We start from the raw sequence: 17,296 nt of genomic DNA, 5'->3' as shown, positions 1-17,296 counted from the left end.
ACAGAAAAAGCCTGATGCCACATGAGAAGGGAAGACTGCCAGTTTCATTTAGCGCTGTTGCCTAGGGGGGATTTCAGGGCATCCTGTCACGTGGGAGGAATGGGGAGGCACTAGTTGTGGAAGGCAGAGCTGGTAATAATTTAGATTTTGTTTCATAGATAACAGCAATACTAATAACGGTGTGATGACATTTGAAGGTGATACTGATGGCCCTACTTGAGTGGTTTTCTGATAGTGGTAATGTCTGTTGTGTTGCCCTCTTTCATAGATGTGAATTAAATCTGGCAGGAAAATTTACATAGTTAGAATAGCAAGACAAAGGGAATAGATCATTTCAGAAGGATAAGCTGTACAATGGTATTTTGAATTAAAAAAAAAGAGAAAAGATTGAGTGTCTGGATTGTGCTAAAGGGGAAATTTAAGACTGGGCTCCATGGCTTACGCCTGTAATCCCAGCACTTTGGGAGGCTGAGGCAGGAGGATTGCTTGAGGCTAGGAGTTTGAGACCAGCCTAGGCAACATGGCGAAACCCTGTCTTTGCAAAACATTTTTAAAATTAGCGTGGTGGGCCAGGCGCAGTGGCTCACGCCTGTAATCCCAGCACTTTGGGAGGCTGAGGCAGGTGGATCACCTGAGGTCAGGAATTTGAGACCAGCCTGGCCAACATGGTGAAACCCCATCTCTACTAAAAATACAAAAATTAGCTGGATGTGGTGGCGCACACCTGTAATCCCAGCTAGTCTACTCAGGAGGCTGAGGCAGGAGAATCGCTGGAACCTGGGAGGCAGAGGCTGCAGTGAGCTGAGATTGTGCCACTGCACTCCACCGTGGGCGACAGAGCAAGACTCCATCTCAAAAAAAAAAAAAAAAAAAAAAAATTAGTGTGGTGATGTGCGCCTGTAGTCCCAGGTACTCCGGAGGCTGTGGCAGATTGTGGGCTTATTGAACACAGGCAGTTTGTGGCCATTCAGCAAGGAGCATAATGCCCCTGTTGGTGGTGATAGTGAATAAGCACTCAGTGCAGTCAATAAGTATATAATTTGAGTTAATGCATGTTTACTGATTCCTGTTTCTTGTTGAATGTGGATTTCTCTATCTCATTCCCAATACATTTCCTACAAGCCAGTGCCATTCCCTTGAATTGCTTTATAGCGATCTGGAATGTTTTCCCATTGGATTTTCTCATTTGCAGTTCAAGTCTGTACACACCATGAGGTTTAATCAACATGAGGTTTAAGCCAACTTTATAGGCTTCCTATATCTCCCTTCCTGGTCAGCAATATAGCCCATTCTCTGGAGCTTCCAGTGGGGATTTTTCTTCCCAGTGAATTCTTCCTATTAGTTATCTAAGTGGTTTAACTGTTGAAATGTTTTCCGTCATCTTTAGATCCTTTTGAAACCACTTTCTCTACCTGCTTCAGTTCCATTTGATGACCGCCATCATCTTTGAGATTCCCATCCAGAACCATGCATACCTCTTAGGTTCTCACAGCCAGGAACTATTTCCTAAGTTGTCTTTCTGGTGGAAAGCTCAGCTCCTACTAAGCAGTCCTTGCTTCAAAATGGCTTTGATGAATGACCCAAAGGAGCCAGGCCAGTCCCTGAGTCATCACAGAGCACCCTAGGTGAGAAACCCTGAAGTGTTCTCTGCTGTTGCTCCACCCCTACCCTATATGAACAGATTAAATAGTTTCGTTTGGCACAGTTCTGCTATTTTCGTTTGTCAAACCCTAAAAATGCACACACGCTTTGACCGTTCACTAGTCCACAGTGCAGGAACTGGGGCCTCACTGTACTTCACCTCGTTGACTGGTGACACCTCCAAAAACAGTGTGGCTGTGACTTGTGCCTGGTGCATCCCGGATGCATGACAGCCAAGTACAAACTCGAAGTCAGTCGCCTCACAAGCTGGGTGTCCTAGTGAGGAGTCTTCTCTGCCTTTTGCTGAAAATATCACTGTGTTAAATTTCTCCTTTATTTTTAAATTTTCCATTTATTTATTTTCGAGGTATCTCACTCATTTGCCCAGGCTGTAGTGCAGTGGCACAATCATGGCTTACTGCAGCCTCAACTTCCTGGGCTCAAGGAAAGCCATTAGGCCCAGCCCAAAGTTGATATTTAAAAGATAGATTCTTTCCCCCAAATTGTTTCTTTTTTTATTTTCTCCCCCATGGGGTCTCCCTAAGTTGCCCGGTCTGGTCTCACATTTCTGGTCTCAAACAATCTCCTTACGTCAACTTCCTGAGTAGCTGGGACAATAGGCGAGTGCCTCCACATCCAGCATTCCTCTCAAATTTTTCAAGTATGGGAGCTAGGTGAGGTGGCTCGCACCTGTAATCCCAGCACTTTGGGAGGCTGAGTCGGGTGGATCATGAGGTCAAGAGATCAAGACCATCCTGGCCAACATGGTGAAACCCCGTTTTTACTAAAATTACAAAAATTAGCTGGGCGTGGTGGCACACACCTGTAGTCCCAGCTACTCGGGAGGCTGAGGCAGGAGAATCACTTGAACCCAGGAGGTGGAGGTTGCAGTGAGCCGAGATAGTGCCACTGTACTTCAGCCTGGCGACAGAGCAAGACTCTGTCTCAGAAGAAAAAAAAAAAAATCTAAGTGTACGAAGGAGAAAGTGAGAACCATGACAGGGTCTCTCTCTCTCTCTTTTTTAAGGTTTAAAAGAATCCTATATGTATATACTGTTTTGTTACCTACTTTTACTTAATTATGTTGTGTCTATATTTACATGTCAATACATAAATCTCTTTAAAGGGTAAATTATCTTCACTCTGAGCTTTACAAAAAGTTCGAAAAACACCCTCGTGATCAGAAAGTAGAAAGTTAAACTCACTCACTCCATCCTCCTCTCCGGCGACTCTCCCACCTAGCTTTATTTTCTTCAGTCGCAATGGTCTCCTTGCTATTTCCCTGACATACCATGGTTCTGTCTGCCTAGAATGCTCTTCCCCTAGGTATCTGCTTGGCCAAAACCTTCACCTCTTTCAGGCCTTTGCTCAAATCGCACCTTCTCAATGAGACCAACATTAACCACTCTACTTAACGGAGGAATCTGCCTTCTGACCTTGCATGCCCCTCCTGCCACAAGCTGGCTGCACCCCAATCCTTTCACCCTGTGCTTGGAATGTGGTGTTTTGCCCATAGTCCTTTCTTATTCCCTTCTAACCCATTATTATTATTACAGATGATCCCCAAGGTACGATGGTTCAACTTACAATTTTTTGACTTGATGATGGTGCAAAAGCCATCTGTATTCAGTAGAAGCCGTACTTTGAGTGCCCGTGCAATCATTCTGTTTTTCACTTGCAGTATAGTATTCAGTAAATTACATTAGATATTCAACACTGGATTATAAAACAGGTTTTGTGTTAGATGATATTGGCCAACTGTAGGCTAATGTGAGTGTTCTGAGCATGTTTAAGGTAAGCTAGGATGTGACATTTGCTAGGTTAGGTGTATTAAATGCGTTTTCGACTTAGGATATTGTCAACTTACAGTGGGTTTAGTGGGACACAACCCCATTGTAAACTGAAGCGCAACTATATATTTTATTTTATTTTATTTTATTTTATTTTTTGAGATGAAGCCTCACTCTGTTGCCCAGGCTGGAGTGCGGTGGCATCATCTCGGCTTACTGAAATGTCCCTCCTGAGTTCAAGTGATTTTCCTGCCTCAGTCTCCCTAGTAGCTGGGATTACAGGCACGCACCACCATGCCCAGCTAATTTTTGTATTTTTAGTAGAGATGAGGTTTCACCATGTTTCTAGGCTGGTCTCAAACTCCTGACCTCAGGTGATCCACCCACTTCCGCCTCCCTGGGATTACAGGTGTGAACCACCACGCCCAGCCTATTTATTTAGAGACAGAGTCTTGCTCTGTCACCCAGGCTGGAATGGAGCGGTGTGATCTTGGCTCACTGCAACCTCTGCCTCCCTGGTTCAAGCAATTCTGGTGCCTCAGCTATTTGAATAGCTGGGATTACAGGTGGATACCACCATGCCTGGCTAATTTTTGTATTTTTAGTAGAGACGGGGTTTCACCATGTTGGCCATGCTGGTCTCGAACTCCTGACCTCAGATGATCTGCCCGCCTCGGCCTCCCAAAGTGCTGGGATTACAGGCATGAGCCATGGCGCTCAGTGAGTTATTTGTTCTTATGTTCGTTTTTAATTGTCCGTCTCCCCAACTCCTCTTTACTAGAATAAAGTTCCATGAGGACAGGGATTTTGTTTTGTTTTGTTTTTTGTTCTCTCACATTTCAAGCACCTAGAACAGTGTCTGGCACTTAGTAGGTTCTCAAAAATTTTTTTTGTTGAGTGAATAAATGAAGAAAGATTATCACACACATAAGACACCCCTGTTCACACCAGAAGTATCTTGGGTGGTTTTAGGAATTTGTGGATATAAATGAAGTCTGTTTTGTTTGGGGCACTCTGTTGTAGGGTGGGAGTGAGTGTTAAATACCCTTTTGTTATAACCGTAATAGAATAAACTTGTCATTTTGCAGAAGCTAAGAATACAAGTTACTAAAAAGCAATTGACTATATCCTTTCTTGCTTTCTTTGGCTACAGATCCCCAGCATCCTTAGGGTACCATCTCTACCCAGAGGGACCGGGTGAGAGAGTGTGGGTAGATTAGTACAAACCCAGTTACAGAAAGCTGATAGGCGTGCCAGGGAATCACTTGAGTATTATTGAACATTCACTGAACTAGTGTTTTCTAAGATTTTCTATTAAGCAGCTCATTTCTTCTCAAATAGAGACTGGAGTAGAAATAAAGGCTGGGCGTGGTGGCTCAGAAATAAAGCTCATTAGTTAGTCAATATATTATAATCCATGTCCTTCTCCTCCTCCTTCTTCTTCTTCTGACAGTCTTGCTCTGTTGGCCAGGCTGGAGTGCAGTGGTGCAATCTTGGCTCACGACAACCTCTGCCTCCGGGGTTCAAGCCATCCTCATGCCTCAGCCACCTGAATAGCTGGGATTATAGGCGCGCACCACCACACCCAGCTAAATTTTGTATTTTTAGTAAAGAAGGAGTTTCGCCATGTTGGCCAGGCTGGTCTTGAACTCTTGACCTCAAGTGATCCACTGGCTTTGGCCTCCCAAAGTGCTGGGATTACAGGTGTGAGCCACCAAGCCCAGCCCTAGAAAAAAAGACGTCTGTCTTTTTTTTTCTGTAAATGTCTTTCTATAAGATAAGAGCTTCCCACAATCTTTGGTCTCTGATTTGAGGGAAAAACACTCTGTAACTAATTCTGCCTTTTCCTAGCTTTTCAAAGTCATCAAAGCAAGGTCTTTAATGCCTGACTCTCTCTGAAGTACCTTGTAATGAGCTTATTGTTTGAGCAAAGGTAACTTGACATTCCCGTTTCTAATCAACAGCCAGCTTTCAAAGCATTGTTAGTTTTGAGTGGCTCTAGTTGGATCTCCAAATGTGACCTGGACTGATCAGAGGCTTGAAAGACAGGTATGCTTTTATTTCTGCATATGGGGCCAAATTTGGTGCAGTTGCTTACCTTTTCAAAAAATCAACAGTAGAAGTCAGAGTGACACCACCCTGTTGGGGAAGTGGTCAGTCAAATAAAGTATAAGGTGTTAAAAGCCCAAGAGGAAGGTAACAGTTCTAGAAGGAGGAAAAACAGTTTCTTTGATTTAGGAAGGAAAATGGTTGACTTGAACAGAGGTGGACAACCCAGCATGCTTGCCCTGGGAATCATTCACCAAGAGACTGTTACCGTGGAGTCAACAAGGGCCTGGATTCCAACTCCAGCTCCCTATTGGACAAGCTCTGAACCTGAGTTTCCGCATTTGTAAAATCAAGATAATAGTGTGAACTTCACAAGGTTTTTGTGAAGGTTTTGTGAGATGATATTAGGGTTTCCTCTCTTTCTTAGATCATCTAACTTGGCTCTTCATCATTACTAGGCCATCATCTTTGCTTGTACCACTCCCCTTTCCTGAATATCCTCTTCATTCTTTTCAGTCATTCCCTTCCCTCCTTCAGAACTGATTTTATCCAAGAGATCTAACCCCAGGCTAATCATTTCTTATTTCCATATTCTCCTAGACCAAATTCATCTAATCTATTAGCCTATCTAGTTTATAATGCATTATTCTGTATTCATTTATGAGTAGCATTTGTGGCTTTGTAATTGTCTTTTATTTTCGTGATTTGTCTTTAAGATTAAATAGTAAATTCCTCAAGGACAACTGTATCTTCTACTTTTCTGTTTGCATTCTGTGTTCTTATGTGCCTATTATACTACAGCATCAAGGTAGATATTCCCTAATAGAAAGAGGTAGCGGCTGCTAATGACCACTGCTGTCTTGGGTCACCACACATGAGCCTCCTTATGTATTACCCCTAGATGAGTAATAGGAATCAGAAAACTGCTGCTGTCCCTAAGTGAACCCAGCAGAGGATAAAAGTGAATTATAAGTAACATTTGTACTTTAAAGCTTATATGTTTTAACCCTTTCAACAACTCTATGAGGTATGTGATATTATTTTCATGTTATAGATGAGAAAATGGAAGTTCAGAGTCATGTCTAAGGTCACACAGGTAGAAGGTAGCAAAGATGGTGTTCAGGCATGGGTTTGCCACCTCCAGGTCTACTGTTTCTACTGAGCCAGGGTTGCTGTGCACTGGGTCACTGGAGGGTGTTGGACTAACTGCATTCCTGAAACTTGTCTGGTTGTGGCTTACCACCCTTGGATTTAGAGCTGGATTGATCCGGTCAAGTGGCAGGATTAGGAGAAAAAATACTAGTTGACTATAGAAGTATGGACCTATGCAGTATGTATGTGGATGTGAAGATATGCTATAGAATATCATGTATATACTATAAGTACAATGTATTTCTACTATATAGTGTTAAATTAAGATTGACTAAAAATACTAACATGGTAGTCTACTAAGTAGATATTTAAATTATGTTCTATTATGTATTTCCCTCCATTTCTAACCTATTTTTTTAACTTTCACTTTTCTAAACAAAAAATTAATCATATTATCCAAAGCAATAGATAATTTGTTCTCTTCAAAATAGAGCTGATTGAAGGATAGAAGAGATCTAAAGGTGAGAGAAGAAAGTGATTTTACCAGCAGGCCAGGTCCAGTGAGGCTCGATCACTGCATCTCTCTCCTGATAATGAGGTCACATGTCCCAGGCTGTATGCCACTGGAGCTTCCATAGTGGCATACTCTGCCCCCGTTCAATTTTAATACTGCTGACAGAGGCTGGCAATGATCAGAAAAAGAACCAGGCCTTGTTTGATAGGTCTAAGGAACTACTAGCCCAGTTTAAAAGCCACCCAACACCTACTGAACAGCTAAGAACATAGGCAGCCAAGAAATGACCCGGATACTGAGGCCCCAGGTTGGATTTAAAGTGCTCCAGGTCACTGCTGTAGAAATTATGGTGCTCCCAGTCTCCATCCTTCCTCCACTGAAGGAGGTTGGACTGATGTTGACCCAAATTTGAGATTCAGATCTTGGAGCACCATTATGTCCTAAGAAAAGGTTATAGCTTTGGAGTGCAAAAGCTCTGGGTTCAAATTTTAGCTCTGGGACCCCAGGCAAGTTACTTGGCATCTAGATCTTGGAGTTATAAATTTGTAAAATGAGAATAATGTCATGCACAGAGGATTATTGTGGAGATTTTACTAATTGTGTAAAGCACCTGGCAGAGAGAAAAGACTTGATACACGCTGGTCTCCCTCTGCTTCTCCAGCACACACCCTAATCACTGTTCCTAAATTAGCCTGGCAGAGGAGGGTCTGGTCTTGGTGAAGCCCAGTCTCAACCAACGAGGTGGCTCTGCTGCAGAGGCACACCTGATGGCAAGCTATGGGAGTACTTATAGCATAAAAACTTATTTGACATGGATCAGATCTTTACCAGATTTGTATTTAATAGGTTAGAATTACATACAGTCTGAGAGAGGAGAAATGAGAGGAAGAATGGAAAAGCTAATAAATGGTTATAAATTAGAACCTCTGAGAGAACTTAAAGAAATTGTCTTTTACTTGGAGAAAAGAAGATTGAAAGCAATTTAACAACTCTTCAAGACAATGCATGAAGGATAATCAGCAGGATAATGGCCCTAATCCCTAAGGCCAGAAAAAGAGGAACGAGTTGAATTTGTATTAGAGAGGGAGGGAGATAGATTAAATTTAAGGCGAAATTTCTCTAGAAGAATATTATTAAACAGTGGGATAGGTGACCGCAGAAGCCTATGGAATTTTCTTTCATGGAACTCCATAAAAACAGAGAGCCCCTCTTTGGTTTGTGAGAGGTACTGACCCTGCTCCAGAAATCTGAGGTAGAGGGGCAGGAGGGAAAGGGGATGGAGAATATCGCAGAGATAGTTCTTGAGCCCTGGAAAATACAAGTTAAAGCACTTGGAAAGCTTTCAGGGAAAAGAAGCAACGTTCATCTTTGACTAGGAAACAGAATCTGAATGCTAATGCAAGAAAGAACATGCGGGGTGGGGAGAAGGTGCGGGCAAAGGGGAGGAATGGAGGCGATCCATTTTGTTTCCACGTTGCAGGCACCACTCCACTCCTAGTGGAGCAATCCTAAATTTCTTTCTGTGGGCCTCAGTTTCCTTTTCTGTAATATCAAGCGCTTAGATTAAGCACTCTCTTGAGTCTCATCCAATCCTGAATTTGTGTTTATAAAACTGATCCAGAGAGTGTGAGTAAATCTGTGAACAGCTACTTCAGCCCCAAACCCAGTGGTGTTGAGTGGACTGGTCCTGCACAGAGGGACAATGCACCTGCATGGGCGAAAACTGGGGCTGGGCCAGAATCATGGGCTTCAATCCCTGCTTTTCAGCCACTAGCAAGTTGTTCATCTTCTCTGAACTTCAATATCTTCATTCGTAAAATGTGGACAGTAATAGCTCCTTTGGCCGTTTCGAGTTTAAATTAGATAATGCAAGTAGAAGACATAGTACAATAATATCTAATAACTACCATGTTCAGGAATATAAGTACCAATAAAATGGTACCTATTGTGTTAATAGCATTTGAGTGAGAATTTTTAAGTCTTTTTATTTCTCATCTTTTCATTTCTACCTTTATTGGATTTGTAGAATCTATTACAGTCAAATCATATAGTTTGGTGTTGTGATGGTGATGTTTTTTGTTTGCTTTTAACACACTTGCCTTTACTTGTTTTGGCAGAAGGGATCCTAATTCATTCAGCTTTCCCGAATGTCATATAAAAACACATAACACATGTTCACGTTCCTAGTTGTTTCTACATATTCTCTGCTCTTTTAAACGTGTAATATAGAACCAAGTAATTATTTAGCAGTTCCGGTGGCTTTGCATCATTTTGGCATTCATACCAAGCCCCCATTACTGAGATCTTTGCTGCCCCTCTTTAACATGGTCAGTCGGGGTTCCTCGATATTCTGTTGACGTCACCATTTTAGCTACCCTTCTCTGCATATTGACCTATCCCTTTGCAACTTCATATTGTCACTTTCAACAGTGTTTCCAACTTAAAACCCCCTATTTGACTCTTCAAAAGGCTAGACTCCCCATCCCCAGTTTGACACCGACAGGCAGGCTATGGGATGTGCACCGGGTTGATACAGAACCCAGCTCCACCAAGCTGAAAGGGCGCGTCGCCCGGGCCAGGGTGGGGCACCAGGTTATGAGTGGCCTCCTGCCTTTTGGGTTTGCTTCCCCGCAGGGGACACTGTAGGCGGCTGTGCGGTCCGGCCACTGCCCCCCGCCCCTCGCGTCCGGCCGCGCCGTGGGTTGCGGTCTCCGTGGGGGTGGCAGCTCCTGTCCGGGAGGTTTGCGCCTGGCGGGGCACCCCAGAGCCGCGAAGAGCCGGTAGGCGAGGCCAGGGCGGGGTGGGGCGCGTCCAGGCGGGGAGGGCAAACTCGGGCAGCGCAGGGGGCGCAGAGGGCAGCGGGCGGGCGGACGCGCGGCGGAGGCGCGAGCGGGACGAGGGCTGGCTAGTGCCGGGGCCGCCCGCCCGAGGGGGAGGAGGCTGTGCTGCCCTTGCTGCAGGTTCGCTGTCGAGCGCACAGGAGGCAGGGACATGGGTAGGGTGCGGTCTGCGCGGGGCCCGAGCCCGGATCTCTTCCATTTCCCCTCTCACTCGGCCCCGGGCTGCGCCGCAGACGGCAGCAGCTCCCGCTCCGCCCGAGCCGCCTGACCGCCGGGCCGGGGTGCTAACCGCGGGGCCCTGCAGCCCGCCGGCCCGGCCAGCCCAGCCCAGCCCGGCGGCCCGCAGCCCCGCCGCCCGCCGCCCCCCGCCGCCGCCGCGTTGCCAAAACAAACGGGCCGGCCTATTTATTGGCGGCCGGCGAGCCCGGCAGCTCAGAGTCGAGGCGCCGAGGGGGACAGCGCGCCGCCACCAGCTCGGGCCCTGGGCCCCCGCCCCGCACTTGAGTCCCGCCGGCCCTGGCCGCACCGCGCCGCCCATGGCGCCCCCGCCTGGAGCCCCCCGGAGCCACCCGGACGCCTGAGCCCCCGCAGCGCTCCCGTCGACGCGCCTGCCCATCAGCCCACCAGGAGACCTCGCCCGCCGCTCCCCCGGGCTCCCCGGCCATGTCTCCCGCCCGGCTCCGGCCCCGACTGCACTTCTGCCTGCTCCTGTTGCTGCTGCTGGTGGTGCCGGCGGCATGGGGCTGCGGGCCGGGTCGGGTGGTGGGCAGCCGCCGGCGACCGCCGCGCAAACTCGTGCCGCTCGCCTACAAGCAGTTCAGCCCCAACGTGCCCGAGAAGACCCTGGGCGCCAGCGGACGCTATGAAGGCAAGATCGCTCGCAGCTCCGAGCGCTTCAAGGAGCTCACCCCCAATTACAATCCAGACATCATCTTCAAGGACGAGGAGAACACAGGCGCCGACCGCCTCATGACCCAGGTGAGCGCGATCCGCCCTACCAGCGCGCCGCCACCGAAGCACGGCCACCTGCCCGGCCCTACCCACCCCCTGGCACATTTTCTCGACTGGCTGGCACGCTCCCTGGCACCTGCCCCTCTCGCCAAGCCCCGCTGCCTCCTGCCCAAGATGGGCTGGCCAGGGGTCCAGGCAGGAGTGTCGGCATCCCCAAGCCCGGCGGAGACTGCTAGAAGAGCTCCCCGCTGCCAAGCCCCACAGCCCAGCAGGTTGGCGGCGGCTCCTCTGCCCCAAAGTACTGGCAGCTCAGCCAGACGCTGCACCCGGAGGTACCTCTACCCGGCTGCCTCCTGCGCCTCCAGGACCCACGCAGTCCCTCCCGGCCTAACCTTCTGCACAGCTGTGCCCCTTTCATTTTGAAACTTTTCGGCACCCCTGAGGCAAAGAATCTCTGGGTGCGTAGGGGCACCACGGCCTTTCCTCCCTGTGCTCTCTTGGTTCTACGGGCTGCCCCTTCCAGGAGCAGCGTACCGGCTGGGTCTGGGGTTAAGAACAGCGAGGAAGAGTTGAATAGGGAGGCGGAGGTGGGAAAAGGAACCCGCCCAGCGAGCCCACGTGTCTGTCCGGAGAGCTGAGGGGTGCTACTGCGGTGGAAGGGTGGGTTATTGGGGCCTTCGGGCTCTGGGACTGAGCTTAGGGGATTCCTGGGCTTGGTGGTGGGGACGGGAAGGAGTGGAAAAGAGGGGCTGACATGCCGAGGGAGGCAGGGACCAGGGCTGACGCTAGTCTCTGCATGCTGGAGTAGGACCCGCGCTCCACCCAAGCTTAGAGGCGCAAATTCCTTCCCAGCAGCCAGGTCCGCGAGGGGAGAGAACTTCACCCCTTTCCTTCGGGGTCTCCCGAGGCTTCCCCCTGAAAGCAGGCCCCTGGCTTTCTAGATCCGTTGGGAAGAGCAGCTAGACTCAGGGCCCTCAGCATGCACCCTGGCGCCGGGGCTGGCCGGCCAGTGTCGGGGCCGAAGGTTGGCTGGTGGCCGGGCCGGGCCGGGCGCCGAGGAATGCAGATAAGGATCCGGGCCACGGGCTGGGCAATCATTGACAGCGCACGCCCGGGCTCTGGACCCGAGAGGGGGCGGTGGCAGTGAGGGAGAGAGGCGGGGAACCAGGGCTGCAGGCGGGCATAGGTGCGGGGCTAGAAGCCTGACGGCAGGGTCTACGAAGGAGCAAGCGGAGCTCCCTCCCTGGGCAGTAAGCACCCCCAGCCAGGCTGTGCACCAGCGAGGACCTGCGAGGCCCTGGGTTGTAGCTGCTATTGGCTCCTGGGAAGGCTGAGTCCAAGGGTCTGTGAGGCCCGGGCTCTGCAGGGTGGGGGTAGGTTGAGACTTGGGCTGCCCACACTTGTTGGCGCCTCGAATCTCAGAGTCGAGGACTGGTGGAAGGGCCTTTCCCCTCAGACCAAGGCCCTGGCCCCAGCTTCTTCTCAGAGTCAGCTGCACAGTCTCTTGGGCTCTCAGGACCCAGGCACACCAGGAGGCAGCAACCAAGGATGACCGCTTCGGTCCTTCCCCCAGGGCGCGGCTCTACCCCAACTCCACCTGAGGAGGATGGTGGAGCTGGCTCCCTGAGATCAGAAGCTTGGTTTATGGAGTTCCTTCCTACGGTATAGGGGGGGGGGGGGGCACCGGTGCAGAGGTCCTGGAGGTCTGGGATTGTCAGCCCCTTTTGCGCCTTGCAGAGGAAGACGTTGCATGTGGCCCCCCATTGGGCGGCCCTGGCGCTAATCCGCCGGTTTCTGGTTCCCTGGCCCTGTCATCTCTGGCGGGGGTGTGGGCCGGTTTGGGATTATAAGAGGGTCCCGGCGGGAATCCTCGGTGGGGCTCGAGGGATCCAGGCAGGCCGGCGATTCCCCTCCAACACACCCCCTGAAGCTACCGAGACGCTCTGCACCTGCCGCGCCTCCAGAGCCTGTCGTCCCCAGGCCTCAGCCCTGAGGCTGCGGTGACACCTACTGGGCACCTCGGGCCTTGCACGCCTCGCAGGCCCGCCCGCAGGCAGTCGGCTCCGCTGCCACTCCTCCCTCCCGGCCGCTGGCTGGCCCTCCTGCCTTGGAAGCACAGAGGGACCGGGCGCTGAAAGGTGTAGTCCTGTCTGTGGAGGGATGGATATCCGGAGCTGAAGACAGCACAGGAGAGAGGGGACCTCCACCTACCAGAGAAGGCGCCGCCAGGGCGCTTGCCTCCATGCCTCCTCCAGATTTGTGATACCGCCGTGCGGTCCAGATCCCCGGGGGCGGCTGTATGCTAGGGAGGGAGAACTTCAGGGCCCTCTGTTCCTAAGGGAGAGGGACAGCACCCTCCCGGGCTTCCAGCTCCCTTGGGTGTGGCGGGAGAGTTCTGGGCGAGGCTGCGCCTACACCTGCACCTCGGCCGGCTCCTCCGGCTGATTTCGCTCTGGTTGATTTCGCGCACATTCCTCTCCCAGCGCTGCAAGGACCGCCTGAACTCGCTGGCTATCTCGGTGATGAACCAGTGGCCCGGTGTGAAGCTGCGGGTGACCGAGGGCTGGGACGAGGACGGCCACCACTCAGAGGAGTCCCTGCATTATGAGGGCCGCGCGGTGGACATCACCACATCAGACCGCGACCGCAATAAGTATGGACTGCTGGCGCGCTTGGCAGTGGAGGCCGGCTTTGACTGGGTGTATTACGAGTCAAAGGCCCACGTGCATTGCTCCGTCAAGTCCGGTGAGCCGCCGCCGGGGGGCTGGGCCCGGGGCCGGGGCCGCAGGGCATGGGCAGGAGGAGTAGTGCCGAGAAGGTGAAGAGGCCCGCCCGGGGATGGAGGCAGGGATCCGGGGGAAGAGGACATCGGCGGCGCTCTCCAAGGCTGCTCCTGACCGTGACTGCCTGCTCATCCCATGCCTGGCAGTGTCATGGTAGGAGCCTAGGGAGATAGGGCCCTGTCCCAGGGCTGCTGGGTGCTGACCTGGTGGCCCACAGTCCAGAGCCTGCCACAGGAGGTGCAAGACAGAGCAAGCTGGACAGATGGAGGAAGCCAGGCTGCCAGACAAGGCCTCCCCACCTCACCTGGCACAGAACAAGGCGGGTGGTGGGGCCAGGAGCCGGGGTATGCCCAGACACCTGCATGCCTGACCAGGAGCCCAGAGGCTCAGAACCCACCACCGAGCTGCAGGTCAGCCCTCCCTGGGGCGCAGGCGTCCCCAACCTCTCCCCTGTGCCCTGAAGCTGGACATTTTGGGGCAAAGCCAGCCAGGAGAGCCAGACTAAACAAAGTGGACTCAATAAAGTGGATTTTCCCAGATTGGCCGCATTGTTGATCAGAATTGGCAGGCACTGGGGCCTCACCCCTCCCTCAAGTCTTGTCAGCACCCTGTCACCTACACTGAACCCAGCCATGGAGGCTCCAAATGGTTCCTGTGTGGCTCCCAGCCAAGCCCCACCTGGCTGCCAGCTCAGCCTTTCACACTGGCAGCGTGTAATAGTTGCACTCTCATAGACCCGCACACTGAGCCCAGGCCCACATTTTGATATTCCTGACCCTACCCTGACCCACAACCACACCCTGAACCTTCCACTCAATACTTCCCCTGCCAACTGTGTCTACTGCAAGCCCCATCCACCCTTCACTGCCAACATTGACCCACGACAACCACTTCCATTCATTAATCCTGACCCCCAAACACTGTTCTCCAGCTCACCTGCTGATGCTGCAGTGTTCTGTCCCTGCACAGAGACTCAGCACGTGAACTGAAGATGGTGACTGTGTCCTCGCCCCTGGTCTGCTCCTGACCCAAACATTCACTCCGAGGCTGCCCAGGAGTCTGCCTTTGCCCCACTGGGTGGGCTCCTCTCACATCCCTACATTCAAAGGTCCAGCTCTGTTACAGAACCTGGGGAGTCAGCCTGAGAGGGCAATTTTTGGGAAGTGTCTGAGCAAGGGGTGAGAAATAACAGAACATCTAGGCCTCGGAGGAGCTAAGCAACCTCCCCCCTCCATGAGGTAGCCCTTTCCTTCTCATCCGCTGGGTCTTGGAGCCCCACTATGCTCCTCTCGTTGGCAAAGTATTAGGCTGGGGAGGGGAGTCACAGAAGATCACATTGGAGTAAGGGGATGGGGGCAGTGAAGTATGGGTTCAAGCCTGCATAGGAAGTGGGGGGCAGGAGCCAGGATATGGTGACGGGGGCTCTCTGGGAGCAAGAGGAGCTCTGGCTGGCTGGGGTGGCCAAGGGAGGGTCGTTGTGACCAGGAGGCTGAGCTGCACAGCAGTAACACCTTCATGTCCCTTTCTCCCACAGAGCACTCGGCCGCAGCCAAGACGGGCGGCTGCTTCCCTGCCGGAGCCCAGGTACGCCTGGAGAGTGGGGCGCGTGTGGCCTTGTCAGCCGTGAGGCCGGGAGACCGTGTGCTGGCCATGGGGGAGGATGGGAGCACCACCTTCAGCGATGTGCTCATTTTCCTGGACCGCGAGCCCCACAGGCTGAGAGCCTTCCAGGTCATCGAGACTCAGGACCCCCCACGCCGCCTGGCACTCACACCCGCTCACCTGCTCTTTACGGCTGACAATCACACGGAGCCGGCAGCCCGCTTCCGGGCCACATTTGCCAGCCAAGTGCAGCCTGGCCAGTACGTGCTGGTGGCTGGAGTGCCAGGCCTGCAGCCTGCCCGCGTGGCAGCTGTCTCTACACACGTGGCCCTCGGGGCCTACGCCCCGCTCACAAGGCATGGGACACTGGTGGTGGAGGATGTGGTGGCATCCTGCTTCGCGGCCGTGGCTGACCACCACCTGGCTCAGTTGGCCTTCTGGCCCCTGAGACTCTTTCACAGCTTGGCATGGGGCAGCTGGACCCCGGGGGAGGGTGTGCATTGGTACCCCCAGCTGCTCTACCGCCTGGGGCGTCTCCTGCTAGAAGAGGGCAGCTTCCACCCACTGGGCATGTCTGGGGCAGGGAGCTGAAAGGACTCCACCGCTGCCCTCCTGGAACTGCTGTACTGGGTCCAGAAGCCTCTCAGCCAGGAGGGAGCTGGCCCTGGAAGGGACCTGAGCTGGGGGCACTGGCTCCTGCATCTCCTCTGCCATGAAGATACACCATTGAGACTTGACTGGGCAACACCAGCGTCCCCCACCCCCGTCGTGGTGTAGTCATAGAGCTGCAAGCTGAGCTGGCGAGGGGATGGTTGTTGACCCCTCTCTCCTAGAGACCGTGAGGCTGGCACGGCGACTCCCAACTCAGCCTGCTCTCACTACGAGTTTTCATACTCTGCCTCCCCCATTGGGGAGGGCCCATTCCATCTGTCTTAGGCCCCTTTGGGTGGGCTTGCGCCTCAGTTGATGCTGCTAAATTCCCTGGGAGCCAGCATGGAGCTGGCTGGACCCGATGCTGTCCAGAACTGGGAAGGCCACAGGGGTGGGGCAGCCATCCTGGCCATTCTGAGGTATGACATTCCTCCCCGGCCACACTCCTCAAGACACATCCAGAGACTGTTGCTGTCTGTGGGCAGAGTTCTGTGTTCTGGCCAATGTGACCGTAGTGCTGGGGACTGGGGGAGGTGGGTTGGATGTGCTTGCCACCCCCCCGGCTAAGCTCCCCCTTCTGCTGAACCATGATCCCCACCCCCTCCGCCGGTCAGTCTCCCATACCTTATTTATTGGAGTGGAGGGGGAAGCCCATGGGAGAATTTTGGGGATGTTTTGGTCTTTTCTTCCTTTTGTAATAAAAATTATTTAAGTTGTTAGAGCACAGAGTCCAGGATGCTCACAGATAGTTTGGAGCCCTGGAAGGTTGTGTCCAGGGTTTTCTCCCCTCCTCGGAGAGGCCTGGCTCACCTTCCTCCAAGGACAAAAACTCCAGGCCTCCCACCCTCACTGCAGGTCCATTCCCACCCAGTAGCTCTGCAAAGCCCCTACAGAGAGCTGTGCTCTGCACAGGGCAGGGCCTTCCCACATTGACCTCACCATTTACCCCAAACAAGGATGGACCCAAGAGAGAACAGAGGTGACTAGTCCATGGTCACCTTACTCATCTATAACCATGCCCTTGTGCTCTCAGGGCCTGGGCTTCTGACTCTTCCCTGTTGGTAAAAGACCACAGTGTGAAAAGATTCTGTAAAATTCACATTTTCTTGTGGGCTATTCTGACTTCTCGGACAGGTCAGAGATCCCTAATCTAGCAGTTCTCAAATGTCAGGATCACCTGGGAAGCTTGTTTAAAGATGATTCCTGGCCCCACTTCCAGGATTCCACTTTTTTTTTTTTTCTTTAAGACAGAGTCTTACTCTATTGGCCAGGTTGGAGTGCAGTAGCGCAATCTTGGCTCACTGCAAGCTCTGCCTCCTGGGTTCACACCATTCTCCTGCCTCAGCCTCCTGAGTAGGTGAGACTACAGGCACAAGCCACCAT

General features: G+C 52.0%; 1 protein-coding gene across 1 annotated transcript; it reads left to right on the top strand.

Annotated features, from left to right (window-relative positions):
- The first annotated feature begins 10,032 nt into the window (after window positions 1-10,032).
- Window positions 10,033-16,634, top strand: IHH (Indian hedgehog signaling molecule). The gene is made up of 3 exons (XM_031008417.2): window positions 10,033-10,904; window positions 13,361-13,622; window positions 15,195-16,634. The coding sequence occupies exons 1-3, from the start codon at window positions 10,590-10,592 to the stop codon at window positions 15,851-15,853; spliced, it is 1,236 nt and encodes a 411-aa protein (XP_030864277.2). The 5' UTR covers window positions 10,033-10,589; the 3' UTR covers window positions 15,854-16,634.
- Window positions 16,635-17,296: the final 662 nt, after the last annotated feature.

This window comes from Gorilla gorilla, chromosome 11 (assembly GCF_029281585.2).
Source record: "Gorilla gorilla gorilla isolate KB3781 chromosome 11, NHGRI_mGorGor1-v2.1_pri, whole genome shotgun sequence".
Lineage (NCBI taxonomy): Eukaryota > Metazoa > Chordata > Mammalia > Primates > Hominidae > Gorilla > Gorilla gorilla.
This window is presented reverse-complemented; position numbering and strand designations above follow the sequence as displayed.

Excerpts from the sequence above, each read along its gene's own strand:
- IHH (XM_031008417.2), top strand. The coding sequence starts at position 10,590 with ATGTCTCCCGCCCGGCTCCGGCCCCGACTGCACTTCTGCCTGCTCCTG. Across the intron at positions 10,905-13,360 it reads CCGACCGCCTCATGACCCAG|CGCTGCAAGGACCGCCTGAA; the intron begins GTGAGCGCGATC and ends TTCCTCTCCCAG. Across the intron at positions 13,623-15,194 it reads GCATTGCTCCGTCAAGTCCG|AGCACTCGGCCGCAGCCAAG; the intron begins GTGAGCCGCCGC and ends TTTCTCCCACAG.